At 34.5% G+C, this 27,960-nt stretch overlaps 1 protein-coding gene and 1 long non-coding RNA gene across 9 annotated transcripts in view; one reads left to right on the top strand and one right to left on the bottom strand.

Moving 5' to 3' along the window:
- Nucleotides 1–27,960, bottom strand: part of LOC105214617 (uncharacterized) — a 181,674-nt gene that overhangs the window by 27,528 nt on the left and 126,186 nt on the right. The gene's annotated exons all lie outside the window — the stretch shown is intronic.
- LOC105214618 (homeobox protein cut) overlaps nt 1–27,960 on the top strand; it is a 155,943-nt gene that overhangs the window by 16,177 nt on the left and 111,806 nt on the right. Inside the window, exons 1-2 of one of the 4 annotated variants that reach the window (XM_054231651.1) lie at nt 17,326–17,817; nt 17,880–17,917. The exons of the other annotated variants lie outside the window; for them this stretch is intronic. Coding sequence (XP_054087626.1) covers nt 17,814–17,817; nt 17,880–17,917 — 42 coding nt within the window. The 5' untranslated portion in view covers nt 17,326–17,813. Of the gene's footprint in view, nt 1–17,325; nt 17,818–17,879; nt 17,918–27,960 lie in introns of those variants that run through there. 4 annotated transcript variants of the gene reach the window in all.

Raw genomic sequence — 27,960 nt, 5'->3', positions numbered from 1 at the left:
TTCCGTTCGGTTTTTTTTCATATCCTTTTTCCTGCCTGTGTGTTCATATTTCACATTTTTATAGCAAATGACATCTGCATGGCTATTTTTTTGGTATTATATGGGAAATTATTTATTGCTTATTGTTTGCTTGAGAGAAATCCAGATTTATTGTGGATTTTTTCTCGATAAATCTGGAGGTTTCACTATTTTTTAATATTTATTAAAAGGGTTGAAATTTTTCCTATTAAAATTATTTATAATAATAGTATTTATAAAACTTTAATAAAAATAATATCAAAGCTCTAAAAGAAAGAATTATTTTAAAAAAATATTTAAAAAATTATAAGTAAATAAGGAAAAAATCTATAAAAATAATAAAAAATGTATATAAATAAATTAAAATTAAAAAATATACTTTGTAACAAAATCGTATTAAAAAAATAATTTAAAAATTCATACTTTATGATTTTTTTATATTATTTTCCAAATTGGATTAATAATATTTATTTTTTTTTTAACAATTATTATATAATTTCTTTAATATTGTATAAAAACTAATTCATTCCAATAATATCAACCCTGTCGCGACACAAAAGTGGCGTTAAAATGCTTAAAAGCATACTAACACCCCATAAAACTACTTCAACGCCCTAATCTGCAATTTTTGCGCGCTGAATTATTAAAACTGTCTGCGAATTGACTATTTTTAAAAACAACAACAACAATGAGTATGGCCAAATTACAGCAGATTCTAAGCGAAAAATTTTACGAGTTATGCGTCTATACAGAATTTGTCATATTCATGGCTGATTATTGAAGCAATGATCACAACAACAACAACCATAAGCAAATAAAAATTCAAATGAAAATCATATAGACATAAAGAAGACTGCAGTGGTGCATTATATAGATAGACAGATACATATATATATGCGGCACAGACAGCAACTTTCCCGCCACTCAAGCGATTTGTAGCGGTACATATTGTGAATAGACAGTTGGACTTGCAGCCAGCCAGCAAATAAAGCAAATCCATAATGTGTCTCAGTTGAATGCAATGAATGCTACTCGATATTTGTCACATCGAACTGAAGTAGACACACATACATATGTATGTATGTATGCCGCTGTGCATTGCAGCCAGCCACTGTGAAGCAGATCACCCGCTTGAGCCTGCGCGTCGAACGCATTTCTTTGCGGCTCATTGCTATGCAACAGACGTAAAAAAATGATGAGCGACAATAATGTCGTCGTTGACGATCAACAACAGCGTCATCAACATCATCATCACCAACAACAACAACACGAAGGCGTTCGTCAGCTTGCGATTTACTACAAAAAGCGCAGCGGCAGCAGCCAGCACTTATAGAGCGCAACCGAAACTGTCATGTGAAATATGAAATGAAATATAAAATCGAAGACATTCGTTTATGCGACAGATGCATAAAACTTGGCATATGAAAATAACAGCAAACGAAATTTTCTAAAATTTCTTATTGAGATTTTCATATGTATTAACAACCGTGTCGGCGGCAACACGTTCGGCACACATGATATCCATATAGCGGTATGTAGCAGATATCCAGACAACATAAACTTCATGGGAAGACGCTTAGACAGTTGATTTGTTGCAGCTAATTTTAATTGAAAGGGTCTGCGTTGTGTTGCAGACTTGCAGACGTTGCACCAACAGTGATCCGTCAGCAAAATTTCATAGTTAGGGTGTTATACAGGCAAATCAGTAGTATATATTGAGTAAAAGTAAGCTTTAAACCACAGAAATATGCATACGAAAGACTAATTGTTGAAGCAATACATAGCGCGATCACTTGAATTTATATTATTGAAATATTGAAATCTGTAAATCTACTAGCAAATCAATATTTTCTATACAGAGCTTTAGCAAATAATCAAAACTTTAATAAAACAGTAAACACACTCAATAAAAATGTCGCTTATGCACTTCAAAAACCATACTGCGCCACTGATCTTCACTGCCGTTCTTCAAATACCCTAATCAACGTGCGAGTACACTTGTACCAACTGCTTCCATAGAACCCTACATACTTGAGTGTCAATAACGGTGTACATCCCCACTTGAAACTGAAGAACTTGTCATTTCTCAATACAGTCTATTTGTACGAAATGAATGACATGATCAGTTGTGAATAGCTAATGATGTTGTTGAATGATGGCAGCACTTGAGGAATACAAAAAAAACAGAAAAACAAGCTATTGAGTGATCTTTTTTAATATGCTATGCCTACAATATTTTGCGTTTCTTTTTTATTTTTTTGCTAACACGCAAAGATTATTAGCAATTGATCACTGATCGTTGCTAACAAAGTGCTTGAGCAGCTAATAACGCAGATATGTTTGTCTGCGCATAAATGTGTGTGGGTTGTGATGTGCTTCAAGTGGCACAAAGCACGCATGGCGCAGAAAAAACTAAAATAAAATTGAAAAAATATATTTTAGTATTGAACAAAAAGCGAATACAAAGAACGCTTTAATCTACCGCAGCCTTTCAATAATGTTAATAATTCATTTGCTAAAGCATTTAAAAAGAAATCAACCGCCAACGTGCCGAAAAAAAGAAATGAAACGAACGGATTAATGATTGTAGTAGGTGATCGTGTGTGCGTTAGAGTGTTCTTTAATGAACTTGTTGAGCATGAGCTAATATAATATTAGTTGTCTTCGATTTGGAAGACTTTGCAGAGTGACGAAACGAACAAACAACTGGTATAAAGTATATAGACTGTTATAATATTGCTTGTTAGCATGAGAAGCACTGTTTGTTTCTAGCTTGGGAAGTGATCTTCACTTGAGACATGTTTTTTGGGAGCCTTTAAGCACAGATATTTCTTTTGCTCTACTTATATGACAGTTAAACGGCTAAAGTATCATCCAGTACTGTATATAGAACATATTTGTACCGATCTTCAGTGATCTTGTCACAACAAATGTTGTATACTTATATAAAATCGCTGAAAATTCAATTTTTAAAGACTTTATCATTAGACTATCAATATTTAGCACCGATCCTCAGCGATCTTGTCACAACAAAGTTCTATTATTTTATGAAATGAGTTCCAATACAATTTTTAAATATTTTATCAAAAAAAGTTTACTTCAATATTATTATATGTTAGCAAAAAATACAACAACAGCTATAAATATTATTATTTTATGTATTCTATATATTCGATTTTATATTGAAAACACTTCGTTGTATTTGATAGAAATTTTGCATAAGCATTTCTGACATTTCGAAACACTTCTCCCCAAAAATAACAATGCTGAAGCACACACACACAAATGCACACAAAGCCAACAAAAAAAAACTATGGGAACTGCAACAACAATAATGTCGAAAACAAATGAGCAAACAATGAGCCAAACAGTTGTATCGCGCGCACACCAGATATATTTCACTTTTATTTCATTCTTAATTTAATTTTTTTGATTTCTTGCCGTTGGGGAACGTTCGATCGCATTTGATCGTGAGGTAGCGCGCTATTGCCGGCTGATCGACAGCCGCATTTTAGTAGCACAGCCGTGTAACAAGCAAACACATATGCAAAGCAGCAGAAAAGAAGAAGGTATAGTTGAGAAAAATGTTGGGGAAAAAATTATACGAATATGTATGTAGAAGAAATACTGATCGTGTTAAATTTAACGATCTGTCATTTCGATTTATTGTATTGCTTAAATGTGTACTATACTATATTTATAGGTAGTGCTTACACCAGATATATATGTAGTATTTATTTATTTGTACACCGAAGTGTATATATTTTGTGTGAGAATGTTTTGCTTGTCAGCTATATTTAGCGCGAACGCATTATTGTAAAACAAATGAAGGGGGCAAAGCTGTACAAAAAAGCAGAAAAACTATCGAACTGTATCGGTTGGCGGTAAGTTTGAAGCTTTGTCGTTGTCGTACGTCAGCTGCATATTAAATTAAATGGCATTAAAAAGCGATCACATAGTGATCGACACACAGTCTCACTTACATACATATTTACCTCTACAGTAGTGGAGCAGACGCAGCGGGTATTGGTGTATTGTATGAGTTGACTTAGTGGAGCGCTTGGGAGCTAGTGCTCGTGGGGGAGTCTTGGACACACCAACAAGCGTTCGCATTAAATTCAAGTGTCTATGAAATATATTTGTAGTACATAACTATCGGTAGCTGTCTGACAGGGCATTGATAAAAATATCACACGCGCTAGTTTTGACTTTATTTATTTATTTAATTTATTTTTTATTTCTTGCTGTGGCATAAAGTTGTTGTTTGATAGGCGCTTGAAGGTTGTTGGAACATGGGAATGTAGGTTGTGGGCGCAAGTGCCGGTTTGGGTTCAGGTGTTGGGTGTTGCCGGGTTGTATGAAGCGGTGCATTTAAACGCTGAACGCGTGTAAAGCGAATAAGTTGTTTTTGTAGTTTTTGTAATTTTTTGCTTAGACTTTTTTGTATAGCAATTTTTCTTGTGTATTTGTTGTATTTGGTTTATTTTATTGTTGTAGTATTTGAGTTTTTTTGTTTTCCTTTTTAAGTTTCATGTTTTTGTTTTATTATTTTTTTTACTTTTTTTTTGTATTGTTTACGTTTATTGTTGTTTTTTTTTTATTTATCTTTTAAGCTGTTTTTTTTGCATTTCTATTTAAATTTTTCGAAGTTGCGTGTGAATCAGCCGCTTATTGACGCTCTCTATGCATTCCCATAGCTACTCACATGCGTAGCAGTGGTATAAATAAAAGCGTCTGTATATATTTATGTTAATATATTTAAAAATATAAAAGTGAAATTAAAATGCATAAAAATAACTGAAAATATCGCGTATGCAGTCGACAATGAGAAGGCAACAACAATAATGTGGCCGAAACGATAAGAAACTTGCAACATCTTATATAGCTGTGTATAAGCTTATATAGCTCATATAGATTTACATATATACATACATACATGCCAACACCTCGCCATCCAGTATTGAAAAATGTCATAAAAACTGCCTTTATTTCACTTTCTTTACTTTGTTGTTGTAATACTCCCCCTACCATTGCCCCCACACACAATATTCTTAATTTCATTTTATGTTTTATTCTTGTTTAATTTCTGTTTTTTTTGTTGTTATTTTGCTCCTACTTTGTTTCACTGTTTTACATTTCAACTTTATTGTTTTGCATTTTTTATTAATACTGTTGTTGTTTTAAAAATAAACAAATGCGGCTAATAATTTTTCAACAAGCCACAACGAAATAAAGGAAACTACATATCCACATATATACAAACATATGTACATATGCATGCAAGTATGCGCTATAAAATCACCAAAAGCGTAAAGCGCTCGCCCGCCGTACCGCTATGACATTGTTGTCGATATATTGTTGTTGTTGCATGTGTGTATGTGCATATAATATACTTTGTAGTTGTATTTAGCAATTTACGATCGTATAAAAAATATGTATGTAGCTGCGCCTCTGGTGTGCGCCAGCGTTTGTGGGTAAAGATTAAGGCAGCGGGCGTGTGCGGGAAAGCAAAGGTAGCATTGAGTTTCCTGATTTATAAAATTTCAATTTCTCTTGCATATTATATACATTTATAAACATGTAATATGTTAAGGAAGCGCAGTTGCACGGCTTATTTAATCAGTTGCCTTCCGTTAAAGGGGTGAAGGAGGTGGCTGATAGAGCTACTGGGCGGCGTATAATAAAATCTTAAAAAAAGCAATAAATTTTGAAAAAATTATTTTTAAGTTAGCTTGATTATAAAAACTAATAAATAATTTTGTTTGGTAATTATTTATGGTTATGGGGGTTCAGATTTACTTTTTTAACTAAATCTTTGCATATTTAATTTTAAAAAAATATTTGTGTTATGATTTACTGTAATTTTATTAAAACCAATTCAAATCAATATTTAAAATAAATCTAATATTTTTAAAATGTGAAAAAGTTTGAAAAAGTAAAAAAAAAATAATTTTTATATCTTAATTTTTTTATTATTTTTGGATTTATATTAATATACAAATACTTTTTTCTTCTTAATATGCTTCTATTAATATTTTATTTTTTCAAAAATATTAATTTTCGGTAATAAATAATATTAAATCTTACTTATTTACTGCAGAGCTTTATTTTGCAAGGGATTACCTAGATTAGAAAAAAATATGCGGAATATTTTAATTCTGCTCAAACGTAAAGTATAGCAGATTATACACGCAATATTTTCAATAAATTATTATAAAAATTCCGTATATAAAATAAATTCAGTGAAAAATGTGGAAATAAATTTAAAAAAATCCAAAAAAAATAAATTTTTAATCAATACGCTTTTTTCCGAACCAAAGTAAATACCTTGTTCCCATTTGGTTGGAAAAAAAATGCAAAAGAAAAGTAATCGCATTGGCTTGAAGGCCATTCGCACTGCATGCCGCGCAATTACGAACGCAACCCGACCACCCATGGCGGCCCAATGGCAGAGCGGCAGAACGCAGTGGTAAAAGTCACGTGTTGTGCACACGCAGTAATACAACACAAGTCGCACAAACATACGAGTGCATGTACGAATATATTTTTGAGTAGAACTTTTTTGAGAGGAATTTTTGACTTTAGGGCGATTTTTAAACAATTTCATTAAACTTTTGATCGCTTGACGCGGCAGGGGAAAACTAGAATGGTGTTTCAAAAAACTTATTTTCAAAATTTTTGTGTATGGGTAATTTCAAACATTAAAAAAATTTAAATTATTGAAAAAATTAAAAATTAAAAAAATAAATATTTAAAAATATTTTAAAAATTTAAAATAATTTAATATAATAAAATTGAATGTTTATTATTACCAAAAATAAAAAAATGTCGTAATATTTTGTTTCAAAATATAAAATATATTAAATTTTTCTTATAAAACACAATTCAAAAATTAAGTTTCCTCTACCAATTCACTTCACTTTCAAGTACACAAGTACCACCACAACAACAACATTTACTAAAATAATACAAAATCAATCATTGACAATTACCGATAGCCATCAATAATTACCCAAACCCATTGAGCCACTTAACGTCTCGAAAACTCATTCACTCCATCACTACTGTATTGAATAGCTTTATCGACAACGCTGCTCATTAGCAAACAATGATGCCGCAAAAATAGATTCAATGTTTCAAAACAAAAAGGGATAAGCAGCAGGCAAGAGGAAAGTGGATTTTCAAGTGGAAAATATGCGCCACTTAAGGGTGTAGCGTCCACCAGTAGACGGCTGCTGGAAGATGACGCGGCAGAAGAGTAGTATAGAGTAGGAGTGCTCAAAGTAGCAACAGGAGCGACATGCAATTAAAAAGGACTCGTACACATCCTTTCTTAGGAAATATTGTGTCGAGCGCCGAAGGGTCGAAGTCTACGCTATATATAGTTTATTGCATAATAGTTTTGTTGTATTTGATAGTTATCATTGGCGACCGATCAGCGCTGCTGCTGTTGAAGTGATAGAAATTTATTAACGAAAATTTCATAACAAAAATATTTTGGGGGAAAATTTTCGAAAGGAAGAGACACACAAAATATTTGCGAAAACTACAAAGTCATCAGCACGTACAAAAGGTCCTGTTAGTTGTTGCTACAGGGTGCCGGCGGAGTGAAAGTTTTATAGTTTTATGCAACAACAATAAATAAATAAATATCGCTTTGCTTGTTGCTTGACAAAGTTCATAAAAGTGGCAGCTCAAAGTGCTGAAAAGTAACTATAACGACAGAGATAAGTGGCAACGTGCGCAAACATACATATGAACATGCGTGCAATTACTTTGAGGCTGCAATAAGTTATGAAAGGACATTAGTGGCATATATTTAAGTGTCTATTATCAGTGTTTACCAATTATTGCGAAGGTCTTTAGACACACACACGCACACATATTGATAGATAAACTAATAATGCTTGTTGTTATTGTTGTACAACTGCTGCTTCTAATAAAGTTATTTAGCGTCGCATTTACACAGACATATAGGCGCATATGTGTTTGTTGTATAAGTGTATGATAAATGCCTAAATATGATTTTCATTAAATTCCCTTTCTTTGTATGTGGAAATGACTTCGGCTGGCGTGTGTGTGCGGAATGTTGGGGGGGCGACACAAATGCGTTAATAAGTGTCGTTAATGTTTGTTAGAGATTAAGTAAATGTAGCAAGCGCGGAAGATGAAAAATAGTTTGAATGGCGTGCAGACATTTTCGGTTGTTTGTGCGAGTGTGGATGTGTGTATATAGGGTTATAGAGAAGAAAAGTAAATGCATTGGCAACACATGTGGCAGCTTTTTGAGGTGTGGGAAAATTTATTTTATTTGATGTGGAAAATATTAAGAAATAAGAAAACAGATGGAAAATAAAAAAAAAAAATAAATAAAAAGATTTTGAAAATAAAAAATATGTAACAAATTTGAACAATTATATGAAATTTCGAAAAAGAAAAGGAAGTATAAAAAAAATTTAGAAAATTTTGAATAATAATTTTGGAATTATAAAAAAATAAAATTATATTAACAAAACCAAGAAATGGAAAAAAATTAAAAAAATTATACAAAATTTCGAAATAAAAAAGAAGGAAATTAGTAACTAAAAATTTAGAAAAAAAATTAAAATTATATAACCAAAACCAAGAAAAAGAAAAATATTTAATAATATATTAAATAAAAAAAACTAAATATTATATATTTACGAAAAAATAAAAAAAAAATAATATATTTATATACTAAAAATGCTCTTCCATAAATCCAAATTCACTTTTATTTTATTTTTTATTAACTGTTTTTCTAACAAAAACAAAAACTTATTTCCTTTGCTTGTTTTCAATACAACTATTGCCTACATTTAGGCGCTGTAACTATAATATTGCATAGTTTTCACAAACTAAAGGCTTTTACCACTACAAAATGCGGAGCAAACAGCTACAATTTCACCAAAAACCGAGAAATTTCCATTTTAAGATTTCAACCGCACAACTCAGCAGTGTCATTAACCCCCAAACGTATGTTTGTACATATACAACAAACTGACGACACTATCATAGACGCTGCATGCTTTTAGCAAATCAAGTTCAAAGCACTCGGCGCCTACCCGAGCTCCAACACCTAAAAGTATGCTTTTAGTAAAAACCATAAAAAATACGCAGCGAAATTTTGCTTGCAAAGCAACGGTGTCTGATTGCGGTTATTTGCGTGCGTACTATTGTGCCTGCGCTTGTATGTGTGTAGCTGTTGTAGTATTAGTAGGAGAATTTATTTGCATGTAAGTTTACTGTTATGTTAATGTGTTGGTGCGCAATTGTCTGCTATATTGGGTGGGCTTTACAGCAACAACATACATGTGTATATAACGCATACGCAGTCGCCCTCTCGCTTCCACTCACGCGTGCCACTAAACAAAACTATGCCAAAAACTTTCAAGGACACATTTTCAATGCGCACAGCTTGTTGATATGTAAATTTTGCAACGTTCATTTGTTGTTGTTGTTTTTGCAATGTGCGTGTATGCGTTTTACATGTACACTAAGCGTGTGCGTGAGTTTATTTGCTGTGCACTGCATGTGTGTCAGCTGTTTGTTCGCCACAAAAATAACATGAAATGATTGTCTGGAGCAAACAAGGAAGTGCTACACACACACACACACACACTTATATAACTGTATATATCGGCAACTATTTGCAAATAGCTGCTTAAAACTCCTTTTTATGTCGTTGCCAGCTGTCGGGCGGCAGCGAGTGCAGACAGAGTGTGCGGCGCGTAATTAAAAGCGCCGAAGCCGGCTCGTCAAATCTTGTCTCATTTTCGCTATAACATAGCCAGAGCGCCAAAAACTATGCTCATGTGCGCTTACACAAAGGGGGAACAATGGCATTGCTTCAAATGCTGCGGTTAGCACCCTCACAGTTTCATTTTGCTTACTTTTAGGAGTATGATGCAAATTGTTAAAGCTAGCTTACATCAACAGCTTTAAATTTTAAGAAGTTAAATTGCTGCAACTTCCAACTTGTAGTTCGGCTTTAAAAGCATTTAAAACGCTTTAAAGATCCCATTGTAACATACATTCAGGCGCATAAGGTTGTTGACAGCGTTAGTCTGACGCTATATACACAGTCGCTTACCAAGCACGAGGGTGAAATGACAAAAAGCGCTTTACGCGACTACGCTGAGCTGCCATGCTGAAATATATAGGCCAAGGAAGTGCGCAAAAAAGTATGCAACAAAAAATGGCGCAAAAACACAGCATAAATAGTTGTTTAAAGACGAGCGAGCAAAAAAAACACAAAAAGCAACACTGTGCGCTGCTTGATGACTGCGCTGTTGGCGTCCACTTCAAGCATTAGAGCCACAACAGCCGCAGCCGGAGTTGGTTGGTGGCGAGGGCGTGTTATGACATCACTTCCTGTTTGAAAATACGCACACATACATATGCATATATATTTATAGTCGTACAGTGTTATAGTTGCAAAACAGCTGTAGCTCAAGGACGTCGTCGTAAGCCAGCCGGCAGACAAACATACAAAACGGCTGCTTCAATGGGCAGACAGGCGGGTAGAGCGACAAGTACACGCTTGAAATACATTTGGCCAACAGCAGGCAAAAAAACAACACCAGCAAAAGTATCCATAGCGCGCCGGGCAAGCTTAATTGTATACACACTTTTTTGTGTTGCGCTTTTTGTTTTTGTTTTTGTAGCTAAGTAGTAGGCGTCGCCTGGCAGTTGGTTTGCACGGCCGCATCCTTGAAAAGCCAAAGAGACAGTCAAATGTGCTCGAACTCTTTAAGAGCGTAGAGGCAAAAGCAAAAGTAACTAAATGCCAGCTTTATATTCAAACAGACAGACAGGCTTGTAGCTATGTAGCGTTGCCACCTTAGCATACTTTAGCTGGCATTGAAATTGTTAAAACGCTTTCACAACTCGAGACAAACACACCAAAGAGCAAGAAAAAAAATATATTTATAACACAAAGTGCGACGACTTCGTCTTATTTGCACCCCCCGCAAGCTGCTGTGGGCAAAATGAGCAACAAACCGCAGTCAGCAGTGCTACAGCAACAACCCTTTTTGTTTTGTGCTTAATTTAGTTTAAGATAATTTGCAGACGTGCAGGCGCACAAGCGCATGCCAAGCACAAGAAGACACAAACAAACACACACATACATATATATATTGGGACAGATATATTTACAAGTGAAACTATACAGTTACTATTGCTTGTATGTATGTGTTTGCATTTGAAAGTGTGTAGGCAAGTTGAATATCCTTAAAGTAACTTCGTTGTGACTTTTGGCATGCGCCTTAAAGTATGCTATGCCGCTTTCAGCTTTCACTGCCAAACATCTAAGCAGGCATATAATTTTGTGTTGTCTAAGGTTATGGCGTAAATTTCATCAAAAATTTAACATAACAAAACAAAAACAAAAATTCACTTATATACAGAGTACAAGTACAACAACAGAATTGCTGTATTTAGCAACACAAACTAGCAAGAAGCAACAAAACAATGAATGCGCAAAGCCACGAATGCCACTTAGCATATACACTAACAGTATTTTATATAGCACAGTTTTAGGCGCAGACGAATCTCAGTCAACTCATTTTTACATATTTACCTCTTTTATATATAGGAAGGCAGTATATATGTATAAACAATTAGTAGCTACATAGTTTTGTGGTTTTGTATTATGTTAGACAGAAATTTATGTGCATGAGCTGGCATTACGTGCACCTAAATGTAGGCTAAGGCGAAATTTTAAAGCTTCAGAAGATGTCTGCGCTTTAAGTTAATTGATTTCTTCGTCATGTAGCGGCAAAAATTAAATTTGCTTGCTGGTAATTTCGTTAGAGTTGTAAAGCAGGCTTTAAAATTGTTATTTTATTGTTTTCCTTGCAATGAAATGGCTTGTTTATACTTCATATAAAATTGTAGAGCTCATAAAATAGCCTTTTGGGTAGAGTACATATTAACGGTTGCTTGTACGCAATAAAATCTCAAACCTGAAGACAACATTATAAGCGTAAGGTTATTAAAATACGCGAAATACTGCAATCCTAAAGGTATGCTACATATAATCTGTTTCATTTTGTTATAAATATAAATAGATTCCAAATTACTATAAAAACAAAATAGATTTAAAGCAATATGGTTTCTTATAATTGTATTTTACACCAAAAAGGATGCTACGGTTTACTATTAAAAGTATATTTAAGCATTTTATGCATTAATAGTTTAAATAATTTATTTTTAACAATTATTTAATTTTATATTTAAATATCAAAAAGTAAATTTGATAATGAAATATTAATATTGAATTAAAATTTTAAACTTTACTAATGACTTATTTCCCATTTTTTCCTATTTGCAGGTGAGTGCGCAAAATATTTTTGAAATTAAGCAGTTAAAGCGCCTAAAAGTAGGCTAAGAAACAAAGTAAGTGTTGCAAAAGGAAACTAAATTATTAACAAAAAAGAATATAAAGTGAGGTTTATAAACTCCTACTACTGTTAAAATTTTTTTCTAGCATAACGGTAAATTTTTTCCTTCAAAATTCGAAACTCTTTCTCACAAATTACTAAAGTATTTAAGTACCAATGCTTTTAAGAATCACACAAGTTTCTGACATTTACAAACTACTAAACATACAGCAACAACAACAAGCATTGCATTTATCTTTGTCACAGCTGCGCAGCAACGGGATTTATTGAATAAACGTGTAACCGAACGCATTAAGATGACATAAAACGCAGAACCAAAACAACAAAACACAAAAAAAAAACAAATATTAAAGCAAATAAGACAGAAAGCAACACAGATATTATAAAATCATAGTGGCTACATATAGATATGCAGCAGCACAAAGATACAGAATGAAACATATTGGAGCAACGGAAATTCAAATTAAAATCGAATGCGTTTCCTTTGTATGAACGCCACAATGAGAAATGGTAGCATGATAAAAAATCAGAACAACAATAATAAGCGATTGCAACAACAATACGCACGATCAGCTTGACTAAGTTGAAAACAGCGCGCACATGCTCGCACGTCAACTTAAACACAATCTCAGTTGCCGCTCAGCGCTCTGCGCACAAAAGAGAGCGTTGTCTGCATTAACGCGAAGTTAATAATTATCCGTAAGATACATACAAGCGCGCACATACAGCTGACTCTGGAGCTGGCATTAATAAATAAGTGCGCTAATGAAAACACGATCGGCTTGTCGGCAATAAAAAACTGGAAGACGAACTTATAGTTACTCAAAGAATTGAAATAAAAAGAAAACTATTCAAAGTATGCAAAGCAGTTGAAGAAGTTGCTACAAACTGCAAGCTGCAAGCAAATATGTCCCCTAAAGAGTAGACGCCTTGCAACATTTGCATATTGAAACATACACACATACACATATATACATACGTACTTAGCTGCAACGAAAGGGTATATTGTCTGCATAGCAATAATTTTTAAGTTAAAAAAAAAAATTAAATTAAAATATTCTCATATCGAGCGCGACTGCATTGTTGATTTACAAGCTTACAGGCTGACGGAAGTGCATGCGTGCGTATGCATGTGCCTTCGACAGCTGCGCGCATTTTTTAATGACAATTTCATATTTCGAAAATGTGAAGGGCACAACACCGCCGCTATGGCTGCTGCTGCTGCTGATGATGATTTTTCAATAAGAAAAGGGCCGCACACAGCATATTTCCGATATTTTCAGAATAACTTCTTGACACGCACACATCCTTTTTTAGGCTGCACATCTTTATGATTTAAAGACATTAATTAGTGCGATGCCAAAGCAAGCGCAGCAAATGGGGAAAATTTTTCTCAATTTTTGTTGTTTTTTATTCTTGTTTTTGTGTGAAAGTGCATTAAAAAAGATACATTTATTTGGTTTCTCATCGCTCTTTTTGGGTTTCCACTTACCTCTGTATGTGCGGGTGTTGCACATAAATCAAAATCAAAATTTAGTTGCATAAAGCGTTGAGAAAGTAGCATTTTCTACTTGACTTGCTGCAATAAAAACTAATTCGTGGCGTAAATGTGTATAATGCTCATCATAATAAAAATTTGTGTGTGAAAATATATGCCTGCATATGATTGTAGCATAATTTATAGCGATTATTGATTATAAATAGTAAACATAAAAGCTTAAACTTGAAAGCCCAGAAGCACTTAAAAAGGCTTAATATGTAAAACATAGAAAGTTTTATATTTTTATAGTATCATCAGATTAGCTTGCTAATTCCATTTTTTTTTTTTAGAAAAAATAATTTTGAAAATACCAAATCGGCTGAGAGATTTTATTTGAAAAATCATATTTAACTCTTAAAATATATATATTTGGGTTGCATTGAACTCAGAGATTTTGTTTAAAAAAATTATAAAAAAATTATTTAAAAAGAATATCTGAAAAAAAAAATTTTATAAAAAACAATTCTTAAAAAAATAAAAAAAAATGTTTACAAAATATATAAAACTTTTGTTTACTTTTTCACACTTGAAAGTTTTTTCATCGCATTAGACCAAAAATCTCCTAAAATTGTCTTTCAAATATCAACAAAAAAAAATGTATAACCTTCCTTTACCACAATCCTTTCATTTTCTTTCAGTTACGTAAGCTTTGTAGCCTCAAAACATGCATATTTTCCCACGTCCCCTGCATGTGGCCAAGCTTTTCCCCTTTCCGAATTGCACGCACACTTACACGCTAACGTATTTCACTTTAATTTGATGTGTTTAATTAAATGACAGGAAGTCACTTCGTTTACTCGCAACGCAATCAGCTTTGTACAATTTCAATTTCGTTAGTTGCGCGCCCCAAAAACTACATTCAAAAAAGTGGAGTCTTACGTATGAATTTTTATATATTTTTTATTTTATTTCTATTTTTGGTCAACAGCCCATCGGCGTGCCACTGTTTGTGCGGCTACTGTATTGGCACTTTGTGTTTTTTTCCGCTTATTTTTGGTTTTATAGTACGGATTTCCAGTGATTTTTTGATACACTGATTTTATATATCCGCACATAAATGACATACGCTTATACAAATACGCACAACAACAAATGCTTGTGATATTTGTGTATGTGTGGGCTGCTTGCTTGCTCGCTTGCTTGTGCCCCCTAAACCGCGAACTGTCTGACATTAATTTAATTTCGCTTCCGCTCCTCTACAGCTGAACTCAAATCAAATCAACTCGAACGCTAGCAAAGATTACAACAACAATAAAAAAATAAAAATACCATAAAATCACTAAAAAAAAGCTGATATAAGCAAGCGATTTTATGCGCACGCTTTTTTTTCGCATCAATCGAATTCAATTAACAACATTTTAGTAGCCTTCGCCGCGCTACGTTTATCTCTAGTATATCGCAGTTGCGCAGACGCGCAGATAAATCATCACTTTTGTTGAAGTGTGTGAAGATGCGGCGGTGATCGCATATATGCACATATATACATATGTATGTTCCACAATAAGACCCCACATATGTAGCTCTAGCTCTGGTAGCTAGCATATTTTACGCGCTAGCAATTGATCACACTGACAGCCAGCCAACTAGCGTTGCATTGATTCCCACCAGCCTTAGTAAGCTGCGCTGCCAACAGCTTCCAGTTGACGCAGCTAGCTTAGAGCGCAGCTGAGACGCTGTCTTAATGAAATCTCATTTCTTCGCGCTTCTGTTTGTAAATTAAACCGGATGTGTGTGGTTTCTTTCGAATTGGTAATTGAAGTCGTCTGTATCGCTTGTTGCTTGCTGCTTGCTACATACATACGTACATATTAGTAGTCATTAGGATATTTTCATTGTAGGCTTTCAGCTGTGTGAATTGCTCTACGTAGTAAAAGTGATATTTGTTAGATTTTATGCGCTTGTAAAGTTGAACGATTGAAAGATTACGCGTTGATTATAGCTTTTTTTTGTTTTTTTTTTTTTTAGTACTAGAGGCGATTTGCCCCTGGTTTCTAGAGTCAACTCCAGTAGCAAGTTCTCGAATTCTGCGATAGAAGCACTGGGACGAGCGTAGCAGCTTACGATGTATATACCATATAAATTCGCCCATGTGAAGCCATTTGGTGATACTCTGGCACAGGACATAAAAGGTTGTCCTTTGCAGGACCATATTGCTGATTTACCAGTTACGTCTGCTATCCAGGTGCTTTCTGAACCCTGAGAATATTGCTCACTTAGTATGGTGATGTCAATATTCTTTTCTACTACAGTTTGTTTCAGCAATTCTTGTGCTGCAGCGCAGTGATTTAAGTTTAACTGTAAAATCCTCATTTCTTAAGTGACTTCAACATCTCCTGATACTTGGGACATATCGTGCTCAAGGCCGAATGTTCCCCCTTGCAGAGCATGCAGTTCGGGGTGTTAGTGCATACTTTTGCAACATGTCCTTCGCTTCCGCAACGTGTACAAAGGCCGGACCTGTCAGCTGGGTTACTACAGTTGCGTGCCATATGGCCCAGCTGAAAGCATCGAAAACAGCGGGGAATAGGTGTATGTTCGCGGAGGCGGCATATTGACCACACAATTTTTACTTTGTCTAGTTTTAGGGCAGTTTTGGCATCCTGAGCACGTAGGCAAATTATTGCAATTTGAGTACCGCTTCGGGTTTTCCGCATACTTTTAACGTTTGTTTTATCAACGTTATTGAATCCGCATTCCTTTTTTAGTGCATCACAAATTTCTTCCGGGGTCGTGATCTCATCGAGGTCTCTGCACATAATTGTGACATTGTGGGTTTTTGGCTGTATTACGGCCATTTTCCCGATCACCCCCTCTAGGGCACTTTGAAAAGTCTCGGCTTTCTTTTCTGATTGATTTTTTAATTCAATTAGTAGGTCTCCTTTTAATGTTTTTCGAATGTAGGTTACGTTAGAACCTAATTCGTCAAGGCCGCTGTCACCTTTTATCTTACGGAGAATCTCAGCGTACGACGCGCCATCCTTTTTTGTTAATATGATGGCATCTGGTTTAGATTTGATTCTCTTCTCGATTGGTTTCTTCTTTTTTGTCACTTCCACCCATTTATCGCGTGTGGGATTACCTCCCGGCGTATCTATGCGGCTTGATTTTGTGACCTCACTGTAAGTTACCTGCACATTTTCATTAGCCTTTTTTGTCTTTTTTGTGGGTGGTAGGAAACCTGTTTTCTCCCGTAGTCTTTTTGGGGTGCTCACCCCTTTATAACTAGGGGAAATTTGCGACGCTTTCCCTACCATCACTCTTTTAGATGGATTCTCAGGATTTTCAGATTTGTCGTACAAGTTATTTATGCAGCTTCGCGCATTGCTTGATTTATGTGTCTCTGCCCAGACATCATATTTTCCAGCTCCTTGATTTTTGCACCCAGTTTGTTGAAAACATTACCATTTTCATTCTTCTGAATTTCATCGGAAATCCCAGTTTTGTTTGCACGATCGGCAATTTCACTCATTTTTGTTGATCCAGCAACGGTGGATCCCTCATTCTTGCCAATAGGAGGCGTTCTCAAAACTTTGGAGTTCCTTCGGAAAGGATTCTCCGGTGTACACCCAATGCTATTTTCTGAAGCCATATTATGGCAGGAAAATAGTTGGGTACTCCTGTCTGTAAGTATGTTCAGTCGCTGTCACTAACAAACCTACACGAAATTTCAATGGTTGGCAACGCCAAAACCAAAAGGAAAACGAAAATGAATAGGGAACAGCTGTTCGATCAAAACAAACGGCAGAACAAATTAAGTGCGCGTTTAATTTGATAGCTGTTTTTTAGGGGAAACAATATTTAATTTATTATTAACTAATTTGCCGCGAAAAATGGGCAAGTGCAATCAAATTTATATCAAATAAGAATTGGTACTTATCTCTGTCTATAATGTTTAGGATCTACCTGGTACCTCCAGTGTCCCGCAGGTCTTAAGGTAAATATAGTGGTTGTTACTTCACTTAAACTAGGTTTAATTAATACAATTCCAGGAGCAACTAGTAAACACATCTATCTCACTCAATCACGAAATACATAAAGATAACGCGTTGATTATAGCTAATATTGTGGATTTGCGAAGCTATGGCATGTTAGGCCTAGCTGGCGTTCAATTTTGGTGTTGAGCTTATGTAAATTTGATATATTTTGTGTGTTTGTTGAGCTTTTTTAGGTGTATTTTATGTGTGACTACCACACGGTTAGTTCAAAGTTCGAAACACATTTGAAAAAAAAATCAGAGAAAAATTATATTATATCACTAGTGCACATCTTTCATCAAAACGCGTTTTTATGTAAATAAGTAGCCTTTCGAAGCGACTTAAAATTTTTAAAAGGCTCAATTTGTAAGTTAGGAACAAGTCAACCTCCAAGAAGATCAAAAATATGCTTTAAATGGCTCATTATAACCTCTATTTTTCTCTACTAAATTTAGACCATATGTAACACATTGCTTACTAGCTTGCTTCATTTATAAATTCTTTTCACTTGAAATTCGCCATATTTTTTTTAAATAATTTTTTACTCTCATATCAATATTTTATCACTATTTTAATTTTTTCTCCTCTCTTTTTTTATTTATATTTTAATTTTCCATTTTCATTTATTATCATTTCTTTCTCTCCTTTCTCTCAACTCTATCTACGACCATGCACAGAAAATAAATAAACATTGTAAATATTTCATTAAAATTTTTATCAATATAATAATTCATTGTGAATGCCTCTCATAGCGATGCCATCATTAGCCTGCTACAATAATTTCCCGGAAAAACTTTGCCATCATTACCTTTCACACAAGCACACACACACATACAGCGACACTGCGGCACAAGCAAACATTGGCAATTGCAGCAATCATTTACCTTAACCACCACACACTTCAGTTGCCACGCAATTTTATCGCTTGCAATTTTATCTCATTCATTGTGCAATTCAGCAGTTTTATGGTCACCTAGTAGAGGTAGATAGAGATACACTCAAGTGGCCTCGTTGCTAGGCTGCCACACTGCCGCTGCCTCTTTGCCTCTGCACCCAGCTTGCTTATCTATTACAATGCAATTTGATTGCCAGCAAAACTACTTCATGAGCGTGCGCTCTCATCCTCTTAACCTCCTTATGGGTCGCCATATATGTATGTCGTTATGTTTGTATGTCGTTATGTTTGTATGCCTTTAGCATCTATCAATTGTAGTACTTTAGTTGAGCTTCATTTTGCTCTCCTTGTTGTAATGGGCAGGTACTGCAATTTTCTTCTTTTATTCTTGTTGTTGTTGTAAATTTTCATACTTATATAAATGCATATCACTTTTTCCGCATTATTTTGTTTTATTTTATTTTATTTTCGCTTTATTTTGCCTCATCGATTTTGTTGGTTTACTCCCATTCTCTTTTGGGCTTCTTCAGCTACTTTATGCGTTATTGCCCCATTTCTTCGTTTGTGTTCTATATGTATGTGTTATGCTGTTCGTGTGTGTGTCTGTGAAAAAAGGGAGGAGCCAACTGGAAACCAACCAATATTTTATTGAATTTATTTTCATATTTTTCGCACACATACACACACATAAAAAGAATACATATTTATTATATGTGCATAATGCAGGACTTGCCACTTCAGGTGGGTTAACTGTATGCGTACTGCGGAGAAAATGTAGTAGATTTGTCCTTTGTTCTTCGTAGGATTTGTGGTTTAGAATGCTATGATTTCGTATAAATTTATATAGTTAAGTTATTTTTTATTTATTTGTGGAAAAATAAGACATTTTTTAATGTATTTTTGAATATATTTTTGGAATATATGAAGACAATGGTTTATTTTTTGCGCTAAAAAAATTGCTTTGTTATTCTTCCTGATAACTAAATCAAATTACTGAGTAGATCTGATAATAATAATCAATATATTTTTCGCTAATTCTAGATCCAGATTTTTTTTTCTATACTTCGAAATTCAGAAATATAACATCCAACTCAACAAAGCTAAAAAAATTTAAATTAATTGAAGCGCAGTCCAACAAAAAAAAAAAAAAATAAATATCTAAACATCCTTTTTATTATTTATGTATTATTTAAAAAAAATTCTAAATTTTCTAACAATTCCACAAAATAAAATTTCATAATTCTGTATCGACAAATTCATTTATAAAACTCCTCTCAAACATAGCATTTAGAAAACACCCGCCATACCATCAAATGACTGATAGTAATCACCTCAACTACATTTTTAGTATAACTTATTTCCCGCAAAAATATACAAAAATTACGTTTCCCCACAACCACACTTGTGGTATCATTAACGCCTCCGGCAGCTCATCAACTAACCAGCAACCATAATATATGCTTCAATCTGTGACAGCTCATCCTCAGCGCAGGAGCAGGAGCGCTTCTCTTGGCATTTCTTTTATATAAACTTCTTTTTTATATATCTATAGTAAAAGCAATTTTTCGGAGTCTTTTCTGCTTATTTATTTATTTGTTGTTTTTGTGTGTTATTTTGATTTTTTTAGCTTGAGTTTTGCTCTGGAATATTAATGCAATCCATTTCAGTGTAAGCTACTCTCTTATGTATATATATGTACATATATACATACTTCAGTCGCAATTTCGATTTTACTAGCAAAACAATTCAATTCTGTGGCTAAAGCGAATGCTATAAATACATATATACTGAATTCTTATGTATGAAAAAATATAAGAAAAAATCACTAGCGCCTGCTGCTAGCATCCTACTCGATTTCAACGCGTCCATACCAATTTATTGCTATTGCTGGCAATTTTTTCTGCTTTTCATTGCTTTTCTTAATACAATTTTTTCCACGCCGCCATATCCTACTTTATCCTTGAATTGCGTCCGCGCGTATTGCTACAACATTGTAGAAACCTATATACATTTTATATAATACAATTCAACGTTATATACAAAGTAAATGTAATCAAGCACCAGCAGCAGCGGCAGCAGCAAGACTAACAAACCAAATCGTCAGTCGTCGCTATAAAAACGAAAATGTTGCGCTAACGTTTATAAGCATATATGTATGTACACATTTTTATATTTTATATTCTATGTTTGTATGTATTTATGTATGTAGGTTTGCAAGCAGAAATAAAAATTGTAGGGAGCAGAAAAATTTTTCTTTTCGCACTCCCATAGAATGCATGTGTACCGACTGGCTTGGGTGTCCACACTCCGGCTGGCAGCCACCACACTCCGTCAAAAGTTTCAGTGTCATCCCCAACATCAACGCTGCGGGATAGACGTTTAATGTTTGAAAGGACATTGTCCTCACACCATACCACCGCGACAGCGTTCAGCCAGCCATCCTGCCGCTTACTTGCTCATGCCTTTGTTGCTCCTATTTCACGCCTTCTTTGGAGCTTTTCCCCCACACACACGCACACAAATGTTGCAGTAACTGAAGGTTGAGGTTGTGGCGCAATTTTTCGCTATTTTTCTTGCTTTTCCTCAGCATCCATTTTTTTTAATACAATTTTACTTTCTTTTGTAATACCCTTTTTTTAGTTTTTATGCAAACATTTCCGCGCCGCGAACTTTAGTAAAGCTAATATAAACTATTTGAGAATTGTAAGCCCTTTCTAAAAGTCTACAATTTTTCTCGAAAAAATATTAATTTTAATTTTCAAAATTTCGAACATTAAATTTTGTACAGTAATTTAACTATTTTTCTCTGGAGAATTTAGCAAATCAAAAATATCGCTGCAGTAGTAAAAAATATTTATTTTCGAATTTTCCAACATTAAGTTTTATTTACTATTTCAATTATGATTTCTTCACAAAATCTAAAAAATAAAAAGAAACGTTGCAGTCGTTTAAAAAATAGATTTTCGAATTTTCGAATATTAAATTCTGTTTATATTTTTTTTTTCGAAAAATATAAAAAAATAAAAAGAATGGCTGCATTAATCTATTGTCTACAAAAAAATCACGCCCTCTGCTATGTACCGTTATCTCCAGAACCCAATTTAAACCAGTCTCTATACCCCTACAAACAGCCAGCAAGCACCTAGCGTTTATCAATTTTTTTTGGGATCCACATGCTTTTTGTTTTTTTTTTTTTTTCGTACTGCCCTTTTCACTAAAGCATTTTCTTTTCAGTTATCCACAATAACACATTTACATATGTACATTACTGCCAATATATATGCAATAGTTATATGCAATCAATCACATGCTCATATGTTACCAGCGCCCATCTTTGCAGTTATTTATGTACATACATACATACACTATATGCTTACTTGCATATATGCGGGTCCATGGTATTACTCTTTTCCACATTCATTGCGCTCGTTTACTTCACACACACTCACACACTTTATATGTACGTTACGCTCACTCGATAGCTCGGTCGAACGGTCGGATGGTTGGTTAGCTGGCATCGTTATCGACCAATGATATTGGAAATATGTCAGTTGCGCAAAGCATCCATCGGTTTGGCTCCGACTCTGCGACGACATCAACTACTACTACAAGTACACGCAGTGGCGCTTGGAACGGTAGTAAAGCAACACTATAGACTACCCTAAAATCCAATGGGTATATGTGTGTGTGGGTACTACTGCAACTGCCGTCTTACGTCGCCCAGTTCCTGCATGGCATCGAACTTTTATCGGGGCTGGACTGTTTCACTATTGCACCAACACAATTTCACACAGCAAAATCTGCAGCTCCTAGCTGAAAATGTAAGCGCGCTCCATCTGTGGTGTGAGTTTCGAAACTATTTTATAACGAAATTGAAATCGGTACATCCTTGCGTTGGGTGGGGGATGCTGGATGCCTAAAGCCGAAAAAATACTCATGTATGTGTATGTGTGTGTTCGGTTGCTTTCCACTACGCATTTGAGGTGAGTTAAAGTGGCGTTATCGATGGGCTGCAAATGTCGATGTGCGGAATTCAATGCGAGCGGTTGCTCCCATGTAGGGAGTTCATGTATATGCATATGGTCTTGTTGTTATTGCTGTTGGTGCCGTTATTCGTTTGTCGTCGTCGTCGTTACGCCAATGCCAATGTACTCGTACATATTTATTGGTAAAGGGATTAAGGACTAAATTTCTTTTTTCTGTTTGTTGGTGTTTGGCATTATTGTTGCTGCTTTTGCCATTACTTTGCGCTTGGTAGCGTGCGTGCAAGTGTGTGGTCTACTGATTTATGGCAATTTTCGATTGGATGTTGAAGTTTTCGCAAAAGGATGTGGGCGTGTGGGTATTTGTGAACCCATATAAGTGTCTTTATGTATAGAATTTCAGCATTCCGTTGAACGATTGGCTTAAGCACGCAATAAGATTATGTATTAACGTAAATATATACGTTTTTTTTACTTATGTGTAGCATGAGTAGATGTGGGATTTACGCACGCACAAGCACGCTCAATAATTTATATATATGTAAATGGATTTGCTGAAAGTAGAGTCCTGAGCAGAGTTTGATACGACTTAACAAGAACAAAACGTCTTTAAAAATGTTTTTCTCTCAATAAAGCCTTGAAGATTTAAGATTTTGGCACTGGTGTAACCTCAAAAAAATTGTAAACCCTGGATTCTTATAAAATATTGTTTATCTATTTTGCATTATATCTCTATTTAAATACATTCGATTGATCGCAATTGCTCCTGCTTGACTCATGTAAACTCGAAATTCCACAGCACTTATCTGTGCTCTTTCGCTACACAAACCGCTACAGTGAAACCGCAACTTTAATAGCCTGCTTTAAATGTTGCTTGCACTATCTTCCCTACAAATTTTCCCACACAACTTAATTTATATTTAGTTTTTGCTGTTTTTTTTATAAAACTGAAAAAATTGCAATGTAATTTTGTCTACTAAACAAAGGAAATAGCGTGCGCGAAACTAACGGCATACAGTGAGCAAATTTGAGCGAATGCAAATGAGTGGCTTTATGCGAGTAGTTTTCGCTCTCACAAGAGTAATGCGCTCTTGCATCAACACAAGTTGTGGTGAATTTTTTAGTGGCAATGTCATTCAGGAATTTATTGACCTTTGCAAGCGCTGTTAGCTGATGGATAGCGGTTGGTTAAGTAAATCTATTTGTTTTATGGAAGTAACGTAAATTTCATTGATAAATAGAGATGTTTGAACTCAAAATTGTAGATTTAGAATTAGGAAAAAAGCCTTCAATTAGAATTAGGAAAAAAGCCTTCAATAAATTTGTTAAGTCTTCTCCCGCAAGTTATTCGCAAAAGCTCTAGAAAATCAAAATTTTAAAAATTTTTACTTGTATAGAAAAAATATTTATATTACTCTCAAATAAAAAAGAAAATTAAAGAAATTAATTTTTCCAATATTTTATTATTTTTTTAATATTATCTTTAATTTTTTTCAATATTTTTTTCGATTTATTTTTTTAATTAATTTTTCCAATATTTTATTATTATTTTTTAATATTATCTTTAATATTTTTTCCATTATTTTCTTTAATTTTTTTCGATTTATTTTTTTAATTCTAAAATTCTAAAATTTCCAAAAATTCTCGAAAATATTACATTTCATATTTTGAAATCGCAAAAACCATAACAGTAAATTTCGCACAAAATGGTAGTAAATAATTTCATACTAAATTCAGAAAAGGTAGTAAATCTCACGGAACCTTAGAAGTGCAAATAACAGGAGTTTTTGCATTTGCTCTGAGCGCTACTGCAGCTGGAGCGCCGGACATTTGCGCCCAACTTGCATTTACATGCAACGTGCAGCGCAGAGCGAACCTTTATACGGAAACAAAAAAATAACACATAAATAATACCGTTACAGGCATTGCCTACACTTGCTCGGTAGTGTGAGCGGGAAAGAGATGAATTGAAGCGTTGCACATATGCATATATAACACACAATGCACGAGAGCGAGATAAATGAGGGTCATAAGCAGAAACAATAGCAATAAATATTACAAAAAATATGAGAGAGAGAGAGAGAGAAAGAGAGCGCGAATTACCAAAAAACATACAAAAAATACAACACTACCAATACATACATCAAAGCGCTTCGGAAACACAATAAAAAAGTTAAAAAAAAAATCACAACCAAAGCAACAATAACACGCGCAGTAGTCAATACAGCAATACAAGTGGCCATAAAAATCACATATTTTTGCCCTCCACATTCGACGCTGTTCAATACGGCAGCGCAACTGCCGAGAGCACAACCGCCAGTGAGTAGTGAGAGCACCAGCAAAGTAAGAGCACATCTAGCATTACTCAGGAGCGCCACTGCCGTTGGAGCTGACTCCAAACGTGAGCAGACAGACAGCTAACTGAGATACATTGGCTTACCGTTTCGAGATAGCGGCGTTTTGGTGAGCGTTGCAAACGAAATGGCCGTATAGTAGTTGTAGAAGGTGGTGACTGAGTGAGTGCCTGGCTGACTGCCTGCCTCTACAAGCAAGCAGCTGGTACATTTCAACTGCTTCTACACTGTTGCTCAGCGTGGCACTAACGAAGTGCGGGTTATGGTGGTGGTGGCACACTACACTCTAATGTGTGTCTGGTTGTATTGGTGAATGACTTCGACGACGAACGATGACAACAAATATAAAGCAATAACAACAATAATAATACAGCTAGCGCATATGTACAGGGTATAGATAGATTTTTAACAAACCTGATTGGATGTTATTGACTGCGGTGCTAACGACATTTTTTGTTGTACGCTATGTTGTTGTTGTTATTGGCAATTACATTGTTATTGCTGTTGTTGTTGTTGCTTAGCGAGCATATACTATATACATATGTAGGTAGTGTGCGCTCTGCGCGCAACGTCAATGATTCGGTAGCAGAGCTGAGTTGGATTGCTAGTCAGCTAGTAGCTGGCGAGGTGAGCTGTATGTATGTATGTATGCATGCATATAAATGCTGTTGGCTGTATTGTATGTGGCGCATACATAAGTACAGATAACTACATTCGACAGTTTTTATTGTAAATATTATATGTTGTTGTAATTTTTCTTGCTTGCTTATCGCTGCCATTTTCTATAGCAATCGCGTGTATATAATAAAATTATGGTAAAATAGCGTACGAATTGAATGTCGCTTGATTGTGACGCTGATGCGTTACGCTTGGTCAGGCAGGTGGGTGTGGGGAAGGATGACAATATGTATGATATGTGTGGAATTTTGATATATATTTATGCGCGAGTAAGTTATAATTATCAAATATTGCTTATTCAACTTTTGGATTGAGTTTTAAAAAAATATGTTATTTTCTAATTTTTTTTTTGAGTTTTTGTAAATATTTTTCTTATTTTAAAGATACGTGGAATTCAGTATAATATTAAAAGTATTAAGCCAACAAATCACCAAAACGCGGCAAAACTATATCATAAATCCACTTAACATAAATATTAAAAATTGACTTAACACAAAAAAAAAAAAATAAAAAATAACAATAATACAAAGTCCCTGACAAACTGCCGAATATTATTGTGCGCACTTTCAACACTCAAACCAATTTCAAATGAAGTTATTAACTTTTGGTGACCTTAAACATGTTAAGGCAGCCGGCAACACATGCTTATATAAACATTTAAATAACTTCAAATACAAACATACGCTATTATGTCTAAGCTAATACTATTTCAACATTGTATGAAGCCAATTTCAAGCGCTTGTGGCCAACGAAGGTCACTAGTTCAACAAATTACTGCTTTTTTGGCAATTAAATTTTTAAAGTATTTTGCCTAAATTTTATACTTACTAAACAAAACTTAACTTGAAAATAAATTTTGTAAATGTATAAGGCTAAAATATTTTTCACACCTTTTGGGTTTCTTGCGCAATAAATGATTTTATACTTGGCATATTAAGCGCGCGTGTAGTTTTATTAATGAAGTTTAATACTTAACAAAATAATTAGGAGTTAAAAACGGAGCTATAAACAGCTAAATATTTTTTTCGGCCTAAAAACTAAAAACAAAATTAGATAGTAAGCTTTGCAACTAGTACATATCTTTTATAAAACTATGAAATATATCATAAATATATTTTAAGATTTATAAAATTATTGGCGACCAAATCACAATCAAATAATTACTCAGAAAAATGTTATAACGCTACTTTCAATACAAATCATTAAGCCCGCCCACTTTTTGCTTACATTGTTCAATTGCGCCGAACACAAAACCCGCCAAGTGTGTTATATGAGATAAAGCTTTGTTTGGAAATTGATTTCCCGTTTGCTGCTTCGCAAGGAAAAAATCCATATTGAAGCTGTGCTTGACGCACCCTGGCTGAGGCTGCCTTGAAGTATGCTACGATTTGCTGTTGCACCATACGCCAAACGTGCTATACTGTCACAACAACAATAACAATAATATAACCGTTAGCGACAATATGCTATTCAGTATACCAATATCTACGTGTTGTTGTACCCGCCACTGTGTTGGCGCTCGTCCAATCGAATTCAATTGACTCTCCATTTTTTCTTTTATTTTTTTTTATTGCTTTTTGTTGTCGCTTATTTTATTGTTATCCATGCAACAAGCGCACACCCAAAAACACAAAAAGTGTACAACAAGCTGGTGTGCCACCCAAAAATTATATGCTGCTCTTACTCTCTTTCCAATCGATGCAGCATATCGAAGCATACGCCCAGGCGCCAATAACACTCGATAACAGCGCGCATATACCATAAGCAGCAGGTATATAGCGCACAGCAACAAATTTTAGGTACATACATATTTGTTGTTGTTGCTGCTGAAATATAATAAAAATCGTTTGTGTTATTTATTATTGAATTCCTTTTCATTTTTATTTTCGTTTATGGCGCTCCAATGCGCACAGCATATGCGTCGTCTGAGGCTATGTATATAAATATTTTTATATACAAATATATGTAGCGGTTTTATTGGACTTGATGAATCTATTGGAGACACATTGCTCGAACCAATTTTGCGCTCAACTGCTCGTACTTACAGCGCTGCCACCCAAACTCAAGGCGAACTGTCGATTTATGCTAACAGC

This window comes from Zeugodacus cucurbitae, chromosome 5 (assembly GCF_028554725.1).
Source record: "Zeugodacus cucurbitae isolate PBARC_wt_2022May chromosome 5, idZeuCucr1.2, whole genome shotgun sequence".
Taxonomy (NCBI): Eukaryota; Metazoa; Arthropoda; class Insecta; order Diptera; family Tephritidae; genus Zeugodacus; species Zeugodacus cucurbitae.
Note: the sequence above shows the minus strand (reverse complement) of the source record. Positions and strands in the feature narration are given on the sequence as shown.